Here is a 15,009-nt window from a genome sequence, read left to right on the forward strand (position 1 = left end):
CTGGCAACTACCGCTGCACCCGCGTGCTCCCAGGAGCCTTCCCCAGGAAAGCTGTGGCTGCAAATGAGGCCTCTAAGGAAGGCCATTCCCAGGTTGCCCTGGCTGTACCCTCTCCCTGCCAGCATCCCACTCTATTTATACAGCACTGATATCTTATGGGGCATCACGGCTAGGGACAGACATTACACATAAACCGGTTTAAGTGATCAGAAACTGGTTTAAATTTGTCTCTCACAGAGGAAGACAGGTAAAGAGAGGGGCAGAGCATAAATTGTCATATAGAACAAGGGGGTAGCAACCATCTTGCTCCCAGGACCAGGGAAAGACATGACATGGGTCTGAGAATTTAATTTAGGGATTCTTGCAACCAGCAGACATGCAACAAGGCACTCCACACCCAGGGTGGCTGCAATGCCTGGGGTAGCGCCAGCTGCTGCATCAATTGCAGTACTGCAGTAGTTACAGTGACATCAATTTACCATGAACATTTTCATGGTTTTTTCAGGTTAATAAATAATGATATAACAAGATTGGGTCAGGAATAGATTCCTTCTAGACTTCACAGTGAACCGGAGGAGGAGGATTCCCCGTTGAGAATAACTTATGGAATCCTATCAGTTAGCCAGTTTTGAGTCTGTGCGATAGGTTGATTTTGGATAGTACTAAATTTAATCAGCATGTTGTGCAGAAATGTGTTATACACCTGATAGAAATCTAAGTATATTATATCAGCACCATTTTCTAAACAACCAAACTTGTAATCTCATCTAAAAATAAATCATGTTTGTTTTACAACACCCATTTTCCATAGAGCTACTATTCTTTTTTCCCCTCTTAGATGCCTGTTTTCTCCCAGGCAACCCTCAGCCAGCTCTCTCTCTCTCTCTCTCTCAAAGTAACAGGGATTAGGAGCCCCTATTACAATACATAAACATATTTATGCCTTCCTAGGCCAACTCTTATAAAACTCTGGGGAGTCAGTTATCCGATCCTGAAAATTAAAATGGTTTAACTTTAACATCTTCCCTAATTAATGTTAGACTAATGAGTACTTCATTGTAGGTGTAAGGTCAGCACACATCTTCTAATTTCTCTCCAGTCTTCGGACAGAAACGTTTACTGACTACATCTCTTCTGAATCATTAATGTGAATGGTAGCACTTCCATCTAGTAAAGGTGTGATACAATTGCTGGGATTTCTTTTGTTCCTGATATATTTAAAGAATTTCTTCTTATTGTCCTTAACCCTGCTAGCCAGTAGCCACAGATCTGACACTGATGACACAGTTGCTCAGACTATGAAGTTCAAACTTCACCACAATGGTTCTCCCAGTGGTTTGATAGCGTGTACAACTCTTTGTCATGAGGCCTCTGATGATATGACAGATCCTTAGCAGATGGCAGTTTAGCCCTCACAGACTGGATTACAGTTCTTCCAGACACAGGGCCTCAGCCCCTTCTCTGTGTCTCTGCAAGTGTTCAACACCACTGTGGTGTCCAGTCCCATCAGGATGGCAAACACTATGCTGGGAGAACCCAGATTGCTTTAAACTAAAAGCAGAAGGTGCAGAAGTGAAGTTATTAATGAGCGACTCTCAGCCAAAGCAATCATCATTTGGTTTTGCTCAGGTCATACAGAACTCCAATGGGCTGGAGGAGCTGGTGTAGTGATCCTGAAATGGGCTTTAATACTATTATCTACCTGAAGTATTCTGAATCCTGCACGCTACTTCCAGGCAATGGAGGGAATGGCACAGTGCAGGGGCATCCAAGCATGCAGCCTACAGGCTGAACCCAGACTGTGGAGCTGTTCCCTCCAGTCCAAGGGGCTCCAGGGAATTTGGGGTGGGGTTAGCAGGGGGAGGAAGCTGCCGCAGAATTTGGGGCTACAGGACTCCCTGGGACATGAGCATGGAGATGGGGGGATAAGCAAGGGCTGTACCAACACAAGCCCACTTGACCCACCACCACTTGGCCTGCCACCTCGGTCATTGGCCCCCCTACTGCCACCACTGCTTGCATCACACCATCACTAGATCACTTCCAGGATCTGACCTGGGATGGTGAATCTGACAGCCTTGGCATAGTGGATACACACTTGGAAGTGAGGTTATGTAGATGTTTGCACACTCCAGGAGGCAACATAGCATACTTGGGGACATGGGGAGAGACTGCAAGTTGGACCTGAGAGCCCGTAGGGATCTACTGTGATCTTTGTGTCTCTGGTGATGACATAGCATATGTGCTGGTGGGGAAAGAAGAATGCCAGGATTGGACTGGAAAGGGCCAGGATCCCAAGAGTAACATCCTCCCATGGATGACACTCTCACTCCTTTTAGAAGTTGAATAGGTGTCACTTTTCCAGCGGTTGCTGATGAATGGGAGACTTGGAAAGGGGCCAGTCCTTAGAAATAAACTGCTAAAGGCTTTGATTTCAGACTGTACCAACAGCAGATTCTAAAAATGCTAGAGATGTGCCTGAAGTCACCGGGAGTTTAAGTATGTGGGTTAAGAAATGAATGTTAAACAGCAAGTTCCTCCCACAGGGAGGGGGTTTTGGGGAAGGAAAATATTGTCACATTTTGCCCTTCCCTTTGCTGACATTCTTTCCACTGACCAATCCCTCTGCTGGTATTTGGCCTGAAGCATTGGACTGGCTTTCCCTGAATAGGAGAATATGGTCAGCATTTTTTTATGTTCCTCCTGGAATAAAAATGATATCTAAATTAAATACAAAGATGGAGAGATGAAGTCTAGTGGGCAAAGTACAGAAGCAAGATTAATCCTGGCACTGCCATTACTTCACAAAGTGGGCTTGGCCAAGTTATTTTTTTGCTCCATGCCTCAGTTTCCCTGTTTGCAAAGTGGGACAATAGCTCCCTCATCAGGGAATACCAAAGCTTCATTAACGGACATCTACAAAGTTTCATGAGCTTGTAGAGAAGAGGAAAGGCTCTAACCACTGTTGAAGGAAATGGTTATCTTTGTAATCCAGGACAGCGTCTTCAGTCACTGGAACGTGCACTTCAAAGCCCCATAGTGCCTATGTTGTCTTTCATCTTTACTGAGCAATACTATGTACAGCATGGCCCAGAATCATAAAGGGATACAGATGGTAGAATGTAGGTGCCTTTTCTTTAACTTGTGTTTCAACACAGTCCCACCTAAAAGAAAAGGTTTATGTGAAGCCATCACATAATTTTATCGCAGTTCTACATATTCTAGCACTTAGGCAAGAATGAATTTAGACTTTGTAAAAAATTATACATACACTCAGTGCATCCACCATTTTGAAAGAGATGCATGTTCATGTCCGAATCCCTTCTGTAGATGTTTGTTATCCACAAACTAGGCTTCCCTATGCTTAAGTACTAAGGGGCTTGAAGTACTCTGAGCACAGCTGCTTAGGGAGAAGAAGCCTACCTCTTGTCCAACGGTCTGGTAGTTAGAGCTCTTGTCCAGTGATGATCAAGCGGGTGTCACTACACTCATGTGTCAGAAGCACGAGGGCCAGAAAGCCAACAACAGGTATAATGATCAATGGCAATAAGACCGTGGGCACCCAAAGGAGGGCCGTAAAGGCATTCATAGATAATGTGGTCGGAAATCTGAGCTTGAGCACCACAGCTGCAGCCAGTGTTGTTGGAGAGGCCCCAAGAGTGCATGCTCACCTCAAACCATCCAACGCCCATTCTGAGATGGTTAAGTCAGTCCAGGCCCTGCAGGGCAGCTCCCATCCTAAAGGGATGAAGTTTTTTAGCTGCAGTTCTTGTGCAGTATGTTTCCTACTCCACTGATGGGAGGTCTGTGCTGTAGGTGATATGCCATCTGCAGATTCAATGAGCTTGTTGGCTCAAGTGGAGAATGGATTCTGAGTCTTCAGGTGGTAGTTGGTTTTCTGGGTTGTGGCTACTAAGCTGGAGTGCAAAGAATGGTCCGGTTCTTGGGCTTTGAGGACTAAGACCAGGGTAGCAGCTTGTCTTCTGATGTCGGAGGAGGACTGCCTGAGAGGACTGGCAAGCAGTCAACTGGAGTTGGTATAAGGTATCCAGCGATGGTCCTCATGACACTGGTAAGAGTGGAATTCATTAATTTAGTGTGCATGCTCAAGCCTCATACTGGTGTAGAGTACTCAGCAAGAGCATACACAAGTGCCAAAGTAAAGGTGCAAAGTGTTTGGAAACTTGCACCCCAGATGGATGCACCAGCAAAGTGATGGATGTCAGCAGGAGCTCCTCTGCTATTAACCTTACCCTGGATCCTTTCCAGATGGTGGCGGTAGGTAAGGTAAAGTCCAGCTTGACTCCCAAATAAGTGATGGTGTGACAATGTTCAAGTGTCTGGTCATAATCTTGACTTTGATTTCTTTCTTCAATTGTTGTTATTTAGGTGGAAGGCAGTTGCAACTGTTTTAGTGAGTCTGAGCTGGAGACACCGTTTATAGTAGTCAGCAAGGGTGCTCATATCTGGTGTCAAAGTGGATTCAGTAGCTTCCCATCACTTGCTTGATTTGGTGAGAGCCAGGTCATCAGTATAGCCATACTTCTTGGACTGGGTGTCAGGCAGGTCAACAATGTACATGTTGAAAATCAATGGAGAAAGTACTGAGCTTTGCGGGATGTCATTCTTAATACTTCTAGGGCAGCTTTCCTGTCCATAGATGGTCTTGAGGGTGAAACTGAGTTTCTGAAGCATGAGCAAAATACAGCCGACGATCATTTTGTCAGGTATCATCATCTATTAAGTAGGAGACAGGTTCTAGGCCCAACGCACCCTGAGGGGGGTTGAACTGACTTCTTTTACTTGCCAGGAGAGTGCCCAGGCTGCCAAACTAGGGGGGAGAAAGGGTGTTGCTACAGGCAAAGGTAAGACAAGAGAAGAAATTGGGGTTGTCAGGGACCTCTTCCAGGACAGCAGGAACAGAGATAAAGCATACAGGAAAGCCAAAAGCAAAAGAGCTGGGAGGAAAGAAGACAGGATTAAAGGAGGGGGATAGAGGTGGGGGAGCATATAGGCACACCTTTCTCAATGTGATAGTAGATAGTGTAGATAGGTTGGAATGGAGGGATGGATGGGTGTGCGTGAGGAGCAACGGGCAGCGGTACCAGGACAGGAAGGAGAGGGGTAAGAGCACCAGAAGGAGTCATGGGCTGGTGACGATGAAAGGGGATGCTCAGAGAGGGATCTGGGGCACAGGCAGGGTGCAACCTTTGGTACAAAGCAGCTTTATTCTCCCCTCATATTCCTTCTACACCTTCCAGCTGCACTGGGACTTCTCGGTGTGCCAGGAGTGCTGGACCAGGCCTCAAGTCAAGAGAGTAATCGATCTGATCAGTCAGACATAGCCGTGGGTCTGAGGAAGACCAGGTAAATGGACAGGCAGAGCATGGGAAGGCAGTGAAGTGGGACAGCAGAGGCACAAAGTGAGAAGTAGAGCAGGGTGAGGTGGCAGGCATGGGCGGGTGGTGTAAGGGGCACACTGAGCAGCCTGCTAGAGTGAGGGGCAGGTGAGGTGATGGATGGAGCAAAGCAGGGCTGTAGCAGGGGGAGTGTAGATGTACAGTAAGCATGAAGCCAGGGGCAAAGCGGGGAAGGCAACAGGCAAAGCGGGGAAGGCAAGGGGCAAAGTTTGAGAGGTGGAAGAGGTGGTGGTGGGGGATGAGTGAGATGAGGTCCAAGACAGGCACAACGTGAATGAAGGGTAGAGTAGCTGTGAGGCCACTGGCATGAAGGTGAGAGAAAAGGCAAAGTGGGCACGAGGAGCAGATGGGCTGTAAGGTGACAGGCAGTGCAGTGAGGAACAGAGCGGGTGTAAAGGGAACAGCAGAGCGGCTGCGGGGTACTAGGCACAGCACAGGGATGGGAAAGAGGATGAGGAGCAGAGTGGGGTAGCTGTGATGGGCACAGGTGGCGAGGTGAAGGGTAGAGTGGGTGAGGTGGGGTGTGAGAGGGGCACCTGCAATGCCTGCTCCAGTCAGGGGAAGAAGCTGAGCCTGCCTTTTTCCCTCTTGAGCAGAGCCCTGGGCTCTTCCTTCCTAGCTCTGGGACACACTGGGAGGCCCTGGCTCTGGCCTGGAGCAGTAACTGAAAGGAGCAGATGATGCAGGAATGCAGCAAGGAGCTGCCAGCCCCGCAGCAGCCTGAGCATCAATACCACCGCATTGAGAAGCAGCGAGAAGGAATCAAACGAGGCCGTTGTTTGTGGGGTGGCTGAGCTGCTCTCCAGCACATGCCAGCTCCCCCGTCCCCCCCTTGGACAAAGTGCAGGCCCAGGCAGCCTAATCCCCGCAGGGAGAGCTCATGAAATCAGATGGACAAGTTTTGATGTGAGGCAGCAGCTTAGAGCAGGCTCAGGTTTCCTTTAGGTTTTCTATATTTATCTCTGTGATTTAATGCCAGCGCCAGGATTTAAATGCCACCAAACAGTTGGTGCGAGGAGACAGAGCAGCCGCCACCGAGCTGCACACTCCAAGGAGGCTGCTCCCCCACGAGCCACTTGCCCATGGAGCTCTTTGAGACCAACGCTTATTTCTTTCCAGACCAGAGATTTTACGATGGTGAAAACTACTTGAGCTCCCGCTTGCAGGGCTATGAACAGGCAGTGTACCAAGAACGGCCTGGCATGGGGCTATGCCCGGAGAACAGGGCAGGGCTGGAGGAGAAGGGCTCTCCCACACCAGAGCACTGTCCTGGCCAGTGCCTGCCGTGGGCATGCAAGATCTGCAAGAGGAAAACGGTTTCCATTGACAGGCGCCGCGCTGCCACCCTACGGGAGAAGCGGAGGTTAAAAAAAGTGAATGAGGCCTTTGAAGCCCTGAAACGGAGCACTTTACTGAACCCCAACCAGCGGCTGCCCAAGGTGGAGATCCTGCGCAGCGCCATACAGTACATTGAGCGCCTGCAGAGCCTGCTGAGCACCCTGAACCAGCAGGAGCGGGAGCAGAGGGACCTACGCTACCGTAGCACCACCTCCCAGCCAGGGGTAAGTGACCACTGCCCGCCCAGGGGATGGCATTGCTTCCCTGAGCCCTGACCCTGAGACAGCACTGCTCTCCTAGCCAGCACCTATCCCTAGGGACCAGGAGCAGGGAGAGCACTGCTTCCCACAGGCACTGTGAGTGCCATTTATAGCCACGCACCTGCCCCTGGTTCAGGAGCAGATGGGAGAGAGGTGACAATGGCAGAGACCGGTGACATCGGAAAGTTGGCTGGCAAAAGGGACAACAAACCAGGACTGGAAGCAGCACTGGTGCAAAGGTTTCTAGTCCTTCAGCTTAGCATACTTGGCCAAACTTTTAACCTGTTCCACAGGAACACTCCAAATCCCTTCTAGCAATGCCTACGAGCAAGCCAAGAGGACTCTCCAGACATCCCACCTTGCAGGGGACAGTGCTTCATTTGTCCCTGTTGCAAAAGTTTGAAATGTAACCAAGTGCAGCCCCTGATGAGATGGCACCACCCAGGAAAGAGGCAATAGATTGGAAAGGCACTGGAATATTGTGGGTACCCCACCATGTATATTCCTGCATGTAGACATACCAGGCCAGGTTCCCAACACGTGCTTGCTACTTTGTGCTGCTCTGGGAATGAAAAAATAGGTTTGCATACAGCTAAAGCATGGCTGGAGTGGCACACAGCAGCTGGAAGGTGCTGGTGAATCTACTGATCCTGTCTTCTTGATGCCTGTCTTGGATCATAATGGCTGGCTGCTAAACACTCTAGGCAATAGCACAGTTATTTCCCTCTGCTGGACTCACAGCTTGACTTGGGCATGCAAAGAACAACTGTCCATGCCACCTTGAAAGCTAATGAGTCGATGCAGATGGTCCTTGAGAGGCAAGCAAAGGAGAGTGCAAAAGGACGGTGGGCGCATCTGGGAGTAGGGCCACCTGTTGTGGACATTTGTCTTATTGAATATACTGCACAAGGGTATCTGGGTCCAAACAGGCATTTTCCAAATCACTCTTGCTAACCCCAAGCATTCAGAAATCATGAGTTGGGCCCCCCTAAAACCATGAGCTTGACTCTAAAAATCATAAGATTTTCTTTCTTTTAAATGATAATTCCAGGTTCTTTTGGTCTGCTGTCTGGTTTCTGAAGCAGGTCATGGTTGTGTCCAGAACAATGAAAGTGAAACACGTACTTTAAACAAAGAAAAGTGGAGATTCTTCTGTATTCATTTGACGCCAGGGACTTAAGTTAAACACCAGATATCATAGGACCCGCAATAAAATCATGACATTTGTCATCATTGCAAGATTTAGGTGATGCCTTGCATGTTTTAGGAAACGAAAAATTGAATTGTGTTCCAGGCCCCATCTTGAGAAGTGTTCAGCACTCTCCTGTCAGCAGCTCTCTGCAGGAGTGGAGGGGCTCAGCTCTTCTCTGGAAGAACCCTTTGCTGCTCATTCTCTGTACCTTTTACTGCGGAGGCACAGATCTGGGTGCAAACTGCTTCCACTTCCTTGATTTGCTACCTTTCTTTCATTATACAGAAAACATGAGAAACAATTAAAAGGCTCCACAGCTGAACCACCAGATGAAGCAAAGATGAAGGAACAAAGATGTGAAAATAGGCTTGAGCGGGATAAATTTATTTGCATTAGTCTTGTCCTGTTGGTGCCTATGCAACTGAGCTAATGTAACCTGCTCACCAAAAGAACAAAGTGAATCAGCCAATTCCACTTGCAGAACCTCAGGGCTACTAACTATTTTTAACTTGTTTAACCTTCCATACACCTCCTCCTCCTCACACTCCTGGGTAGCAGTCATCAGAAGTGTTTAATTTAAATATTAAAAATATCTAAAAATGTTGGCAAAGAAGAAGTCGTGTCTGTTAAAACTTTCCGGGTTTTTTTCATCAAAGAAATCAAAAGTAAAACTGCGTGTTCCTGGGCTGCAAACTGACAATTTTTGTTTTGCATTTTTTATTTTTTCTCTCTCTTCATATTTTCCTTTTCTGCTCATTTTCACAGGGATTAAAACAATCACACAGACAAATAACCCCAATTCATTGAAAATGAAAGTTAAAATGGAAAAAAATAAAACCAAAATTTTTACTAAAAATGAAATTAAACAATTTAGCTACCTTCCCAATACAAACTAATTAATCCATGAATGATCCATTCCTTAGAGAATACATATTATTTTTCAATTGAACCCATTTCTGGGAGAATAGAGCACATCTGTGGTTTGCCTAAGTTCACTGGTACAATGTAAATCACTTCAGTACCACACAGAGCCGAGTGAAATCCTATTTCGATTAACTAACCTATCTTAATTCTGTTAAATAACTTTGGAAGAACTCTAAATGAAGTCATGATTATATTTTTCCTGCAAAAATAGATATTTGTTTTTCTATATTAAGACAGCTAGCTTGCTACCTTGAAGTATAATTACAATGAAACCATACAACAGGTAGCTTTAAATCTCTGTATAAGATACTTGAGATCAACCTTATATTTTGGCCACTTGGGTTTAGCTTAGCCAGCTGGACAGAAGTGCAAATAACAGTGTCTTGTTTCCATTGGGATTTCCACTGAGATAACGGTCTCTGGTTTAGTATCTCAATGGAAAATCACATCTCTTGTTGCAGCAAAGAGTGTCTCAGAATTTAAGTTGCCAAATCAGGCTTTAAAATGCCCTGTGATTTTGTACACTGTGTGATGATATTCAGACCTATGCAAATATATTCCTATTTTTAGTTTGTTGGCCATACTGGACAATCACATAGAGAAGAATTGATTTGCATTAACCCGAAATCAAACATGTCCATTTTCTCCTGAAAAAAGACTATTTACAAAAATGTAGTTTGGGATAGTACCAAAGATTTTATCAGAGCTGAAATGAAACATTTCACTTTGTTTTGGGGATGGGCTTTTTTGTTTTACTTTTTTACAAAATGAGACTGAAGGTCACTTTTGCAGTGAAACATTTCTAGGATAAAAAAATAGGGACTTTAAAAAAAATACCCAAATAAAAATTGTATTCCCATCCCCCCCAGCGTTTTGGCTAAAACAGTAGAACAGATAAGCAGGCATCGTTAATCAATTCAAATATGAACATTTTTTGCAAAGGGCGGAGGGTAGTTTTGACTACAATTTTTCACTCTGATTCTTTCCCTTCTTTAATTTGTACGAGATATGACAAAATATCTCTACACCAGATATTGTTACCTGGAAGCAACTGATTGCCAGTTAATTCAAGGTACTTAGCGGATTTGGAAAGATGAATGGTGTGGACATACTGCACAAATTTTATTGCAAGCTACGAGCATATATGCATTATTCTCCCTACAGCCATTTTTCTGAACTTTGGCAACCCTTTTTGTCTGAAGTAAAAAAAATACATTCATATCTACTTACATTTATTGTATGGGAATAAACAATATATCAATGCACACATAGCTGTGCAATCATTTAGAGAGGTTGGCAGACCGTACTTGACCTTGAAGTGTAAGGGCACGTGGGGACTGGGGAAGCAAAGTCCTATGGTTTAGAGTGGACTGTAGTAACATTTTCAACCCCAGGCCACGCTCCTGATTTCTTTTGTGATCCTGGGGAAGAGAAAGGCATCGCATTCCTCCGGTTGAGAAATACTCTTGGACGTATCCGTCAGTGGCATTTTCAGTGTCTCCAGCCCATAGCACTGACACAGCTACAACTGCTTTGAATGGAGTAACTCTGCGAGGGGGTGATCAAATGGAACAAAAGCCCCATTTGATGCCAAGGGAACCATTTAGCTCCAGCTCCTTCTGGTTTTCTGTGTGGTGCCCACAGTTCTGGTTTTGGAGAGGAGGTGAAAGGAGCCCTCACCCCATGTGCAGGCATGAGAGAGGAAAAGCTTCTCCCTGGGTGACCAGGAGCACAGAGACACGTGCTGGAGTTTGCTGTGATTTGGGGGTGATGCTGCAAGGCAGCAGAGGTGGGTGGCATCTAGCCAGTTTGATGGGAGACTCATGACCTTTGCTGGGTCCTCCCTCGTGCTTCTGAGAGTGGTTGGTTTTTCGGTTGTCCATTTATTTGCTCTTGATTCTTGCTGCTAATTTGGCAGAGGCTGTGAGAGGGTCAAAACTAGAACTTTTGCTTGAGCAGGAAAAGGAGGGCAAGTGAGCTGAAGAGGAGGCTCTGCACCTGCTCCCTGTGACCATGCCTGGAAAACTCTTGTGTCTTCATTTTTTCCCCTTCATTCTGTCTTCCCAAAACAAGGGGTGTGTCTTATTGGGGGAAGTGGGTGGTAAGCAGGAAAATAGGGTAGCTTTCATGGGCAAACCTAATGATTATCGTCTTCTCTTAATTACAGGTGGCCAGTGAGTGTGGGTCCAACAGCGCCTCCTGCAGCCCGGAGTGGAGCACCCAGCTGGAGTTCAGCAGTAACCCTGGGGGTAAGCAAAGCACATATCCCAGACTGGCCTGTCTTAAGGTTTCTTAAAACATAAAGCCCAAGGCAGGGATGAAGGATACAGAGGTGCAGAGTTCAGCTCAGAGAAGCATCACAGAACCACGAGGACAATCCTCTGAATCATGAAGACAAAGCTCCGTAATGCTGTCAAAAGGCTTTGCTCCCTCCCTATTGCCCTGTCTTTCCCCCAACCTTTTCTCATCTCAGTGGGCCCAGCCTCGCCTTCACCTTGCCTGGTCCTTTGTATGGTCCAGCTGTCTTCAGGCCCGCTCCAGACCTATCACAGGGTGTCCAGCAGCCGGATCAACATGCCTGGATTTTTCTGAGCCAAGAGCAGCCAACGGTCTCCCACCCATCGTGCAGCAGTAGGGCCCGGAGGATGGCTCCTCACATGCCATGCTCAATAGCTCTTTGCCCTAGAGCCAGCTACCGTTTCTACAGACCCCCAAATGCTGGCCTGAATACGGAGTTAAAATGGCAGCATTGTTAGTTTTCCCGAGGCACTGCAGATGGGCATCCTGCCACTTCCAAAATGTGGTGCAGCATCACTCATGGGAAGAGTGGGGAAGGATAGAGGAGTGGTGTGCGGACAAGGGAATCACTGGATTCCCTATACATGGAAGCAAAGACTCTTATGAGGGTGCTGTCTGGGGCCTTAGGTAAGTTCCTCTCTGGGGCTGCTTTTAGGGAAGGGCAAAGATTTGCTTGCTCTTACTGCCTCATTGAGTTTTGTTGCTTATTCCTGAGAGATGAGAACCTCCAGGTCTTAGTTCAGGGAAAATATTGACTTTTGAAAGAAAAAAATCCTAAAAACCAAACAACTAACCAAAAAGCTGTTCAGAAATCATATTCCGTTGATGTGTTTCAGGCAGAGGCTGGATTTTTCCAATAAAAATCGTAACATTTGCACTCAAAAAAACCTCAGCCACTTTCCATGGAAAAGAAAACCTAATTAAAAGCTGATTTTTCCGTTTGAAAATTTCTCTCCAAGATTTTTACCACCAGCCAAACCTCCCAAAGGACTCTTCCCCATGCCAGCAGTGTCATATCATTGTGTTGAATGTAAAGACAGATGGTGGTTGAGCAATCTCTAATGAGAGAAGGCTGTAGGATTTAGGAACTGCCGGACTGACTAGACCACGTGTCCATCAAGTCTAGTGTCCTGGCTCTGGCACTAGTAATGTCAGCATGCGAGCTCCAGCAGCAGGCCACTACAGAACAAGATGTCCCCATGGGCAGTTTCTTTATAACCCATAAACTCATGCCCCAAGCCCTTCTTAGGCTACTATTCCAACTTTGGATAGCCTTTTTACCTACATGAATTTCTTATTCTTTTGTGACTCCTGCTAAGCTGAGATGTTGTGGCAGTGCTCCACAGGCCAACCGTGCAGTTCACAAACATTTTTCCTATGATCCATTTTCATGTTCTACCTTTCAGCTTCATTGAATGCACCCTTATAGTACAAGAATAGCTAGAAGTTAATCGTTCATTCTTCTGTACACTTTCATCATATTCCCTCTTCCCTCATCTCTGAAAAATGAACAAGCCCCTGTCTTTTCTAGGTCCTTAATCATTATTAAGGCCTTCAAGAGATGGTGCACACAACTTAATGAGGGTGGTTTCCCCCTCTCTGATATTCCCCTTCCTTGTGAAAGGCATTGTAAGTGGAAACAGGAACTGCTTATGTTGTTACTATCGACTTGAATGTCTCCCTGTCCTCTGAATTTGTCATGAGGAAGCTCTTATGACCTCTCCTGGCAGGTCAGTGAAGCCAGGCAAGTTTTACTCAGATTCTATCCTGCCTATTAGGTAAGTAAATGGATTTAGGCACCTAAGTACAATCCTAGTCCTCTGCTGGCTCCTTGAGAAACAGATAATGCAAAAGATGAGTAGGTCCTCTTCCCTGTTTTTTTGTGACTCCATTACAGAAGGCAAGACAAGATGACAGTGTATTACCAGGTTCATAACAGATTTTTAGGATTTGAACAGAGTGGGGCAGAGTTCCTGAGTCCATTTAGATTTGTAGTAGGGGTAGTAATACCCTAAGTACCAGTCTTTTATGATGTACCATGGCTAAAAATATGTTAATGTTCAGAACAAATCTTTTCTGGACAATCATCTTTCCCTGGCTCTGAACTATTGTTTTCCCAAACAACCTCTGTTGTCCAAGCCCATTTTCTTGGTCTTCCCACCAATCACCGCCACTGGCAGTTTGGGCTCAAAGCCACCTTTTAACAGTCTCTGTCTCTTGCTTTTTCTTTGTAGATCATTTGTTAAACGATGACTCCTCTGAAGATCGCAACCTTCATTCCCTGTCTTCAATCGTTGAAAGCATTGCTGTGGAGGATGTGGCTGTCACGTTCCAAGAGGAGAGGGTTCAAAACTGAGCCTGGAAGCCTCGGGCTCTTCAGTGTTTACCAGCTGGCATGAAAGTGGAAATGTGACAAAAGAACTCTTCAGACATTGGGAAATGCATTTACCTATTCAGTCATCGACTGAAGTCACTGATCCAATTTCCTACTCATTGAAAAATGTTCCACTGGGTCAGCTAAGAGACAAAGGATAAACCAGCTAGTTCAAATGAACCCTGTATATTAATATACAAGCTAGTGGCATGATTTTCAGGGGTGCTGGGCCCCCGTGGTTTCAGTGGAAGTGGTGGGTTCCCAGCCCTTCTGAAAACCAGACCAGAATTTACTGATCAAAGCATTTTGTTATGATTTATTGTGAACAATACTTAAGGGGGGGAGGGAGAAGCGACACAACTTCCGTGTAATAAGGAAGGATTCCAGCGTGGGGTTTGTGTTTCGTTCCCTTTTTTGTGGAAGTTTGTTTCCTTGGGGGCCAATGTTTGTGTGTGTTTTTTTTAAGATGCTGTTTGACCAACTTCCTTTGCCGGTTGGCGTTTTGCAGGCGTGGAAGCCATATAAATGCTGCCTTTGAGGTCTTTTCTACTGAGCGCTGTGTGGAGTTGCCTTTTTTATTTTTGTTAACTTATTTGGATTTTTTTAAATAAAGGCATATTCGTTTGAGACCGTTCGCAGGTTTACTGTTGAAGGGCTGCTGTTCCTCCTGTGTGTGCCTCAGTACTGGTGCTGGCTCCTTGTCACATCTGGATCTGCATTAGCTGAGAGTGCTGGGAGTGAACATAGCTGTTTACAAGACACAGTCAGAGAGGAGGGTTCCAGGCTGAGGGTTTAGCCTGAGTTAAGTTGACGGTATTTCCAATTAAAACTTCCGTGGGAGTTGGATGAGGTCCTAATATAGATTTGTGCTGCACAGGAGAACATTTCCCTTTTATTCTGCCTTATAACCCCTCTTGCTCCCCCACGCCCACTGTTTCTGTATTATAAGCTGCTGTTACTGCTAGGGACCTGTTAACTGACAGCATCATGTGTCTTCAAAGTACTCTCTAAGCTGAGGCTCTTTGGGACAGGAACCGTTCTACTTAGCCCAATGGAGTCCTGGTTCCAGCACAATTTAATATGCATAATTATTTAAATGTCAGAAGGCAGCTGGAATGTGTCCCTCCTTTGATTAGCCTGGTCCCCACCCTCTTGTCTCTTCCTTGAGTAACAAAAAGCTTCCTTGTGGTGGCAAATGGAGTG

General features: G+C 46.0%; 1 protein-coding gene across 1 annotated transcript; it reads left to right on the forward strand.

Moving 5' to 3' along the window:
• The first annotated feature begins 6,446 nt into the window (after positions 1-6,446).
• MYOG (myogenin) lies at positions 6,447-14,433 on the forward strand. The gene is made up of 3 exons (XM_006266085.4): positions 6,447-6,982; positions 11,302-11,383; positions 13,667-14,433. Exons 1-3 carry the CDS (start codon positions 6,503-6,505, stop codon positions 13,786-13,788), a joined length of 684 nt encoding a protein of 227 aa, XP_006266147.1. The 5' UTR covers positions 6,447-6,502; the 3' UTR covers positions 13,789-14,433.
• Positions 14,434-15,009: the final 576 nt, after the last annotated feature.

Source organism: Alligator mississippiensis, chromosome 14 (genome assembly GCF_030867095.1).
Source record: "Alligator mississippiensis isolate rAllMis1 chromosome 14, rAllMis1, whole genome shotgun sequence".
Taxonomy (NCBI): domain Eukaryota; kingdom Metazoa; phylum Chordata; order Crocodylia; family Alligatoridae; genus Alligator; species Alligator mississippiensis.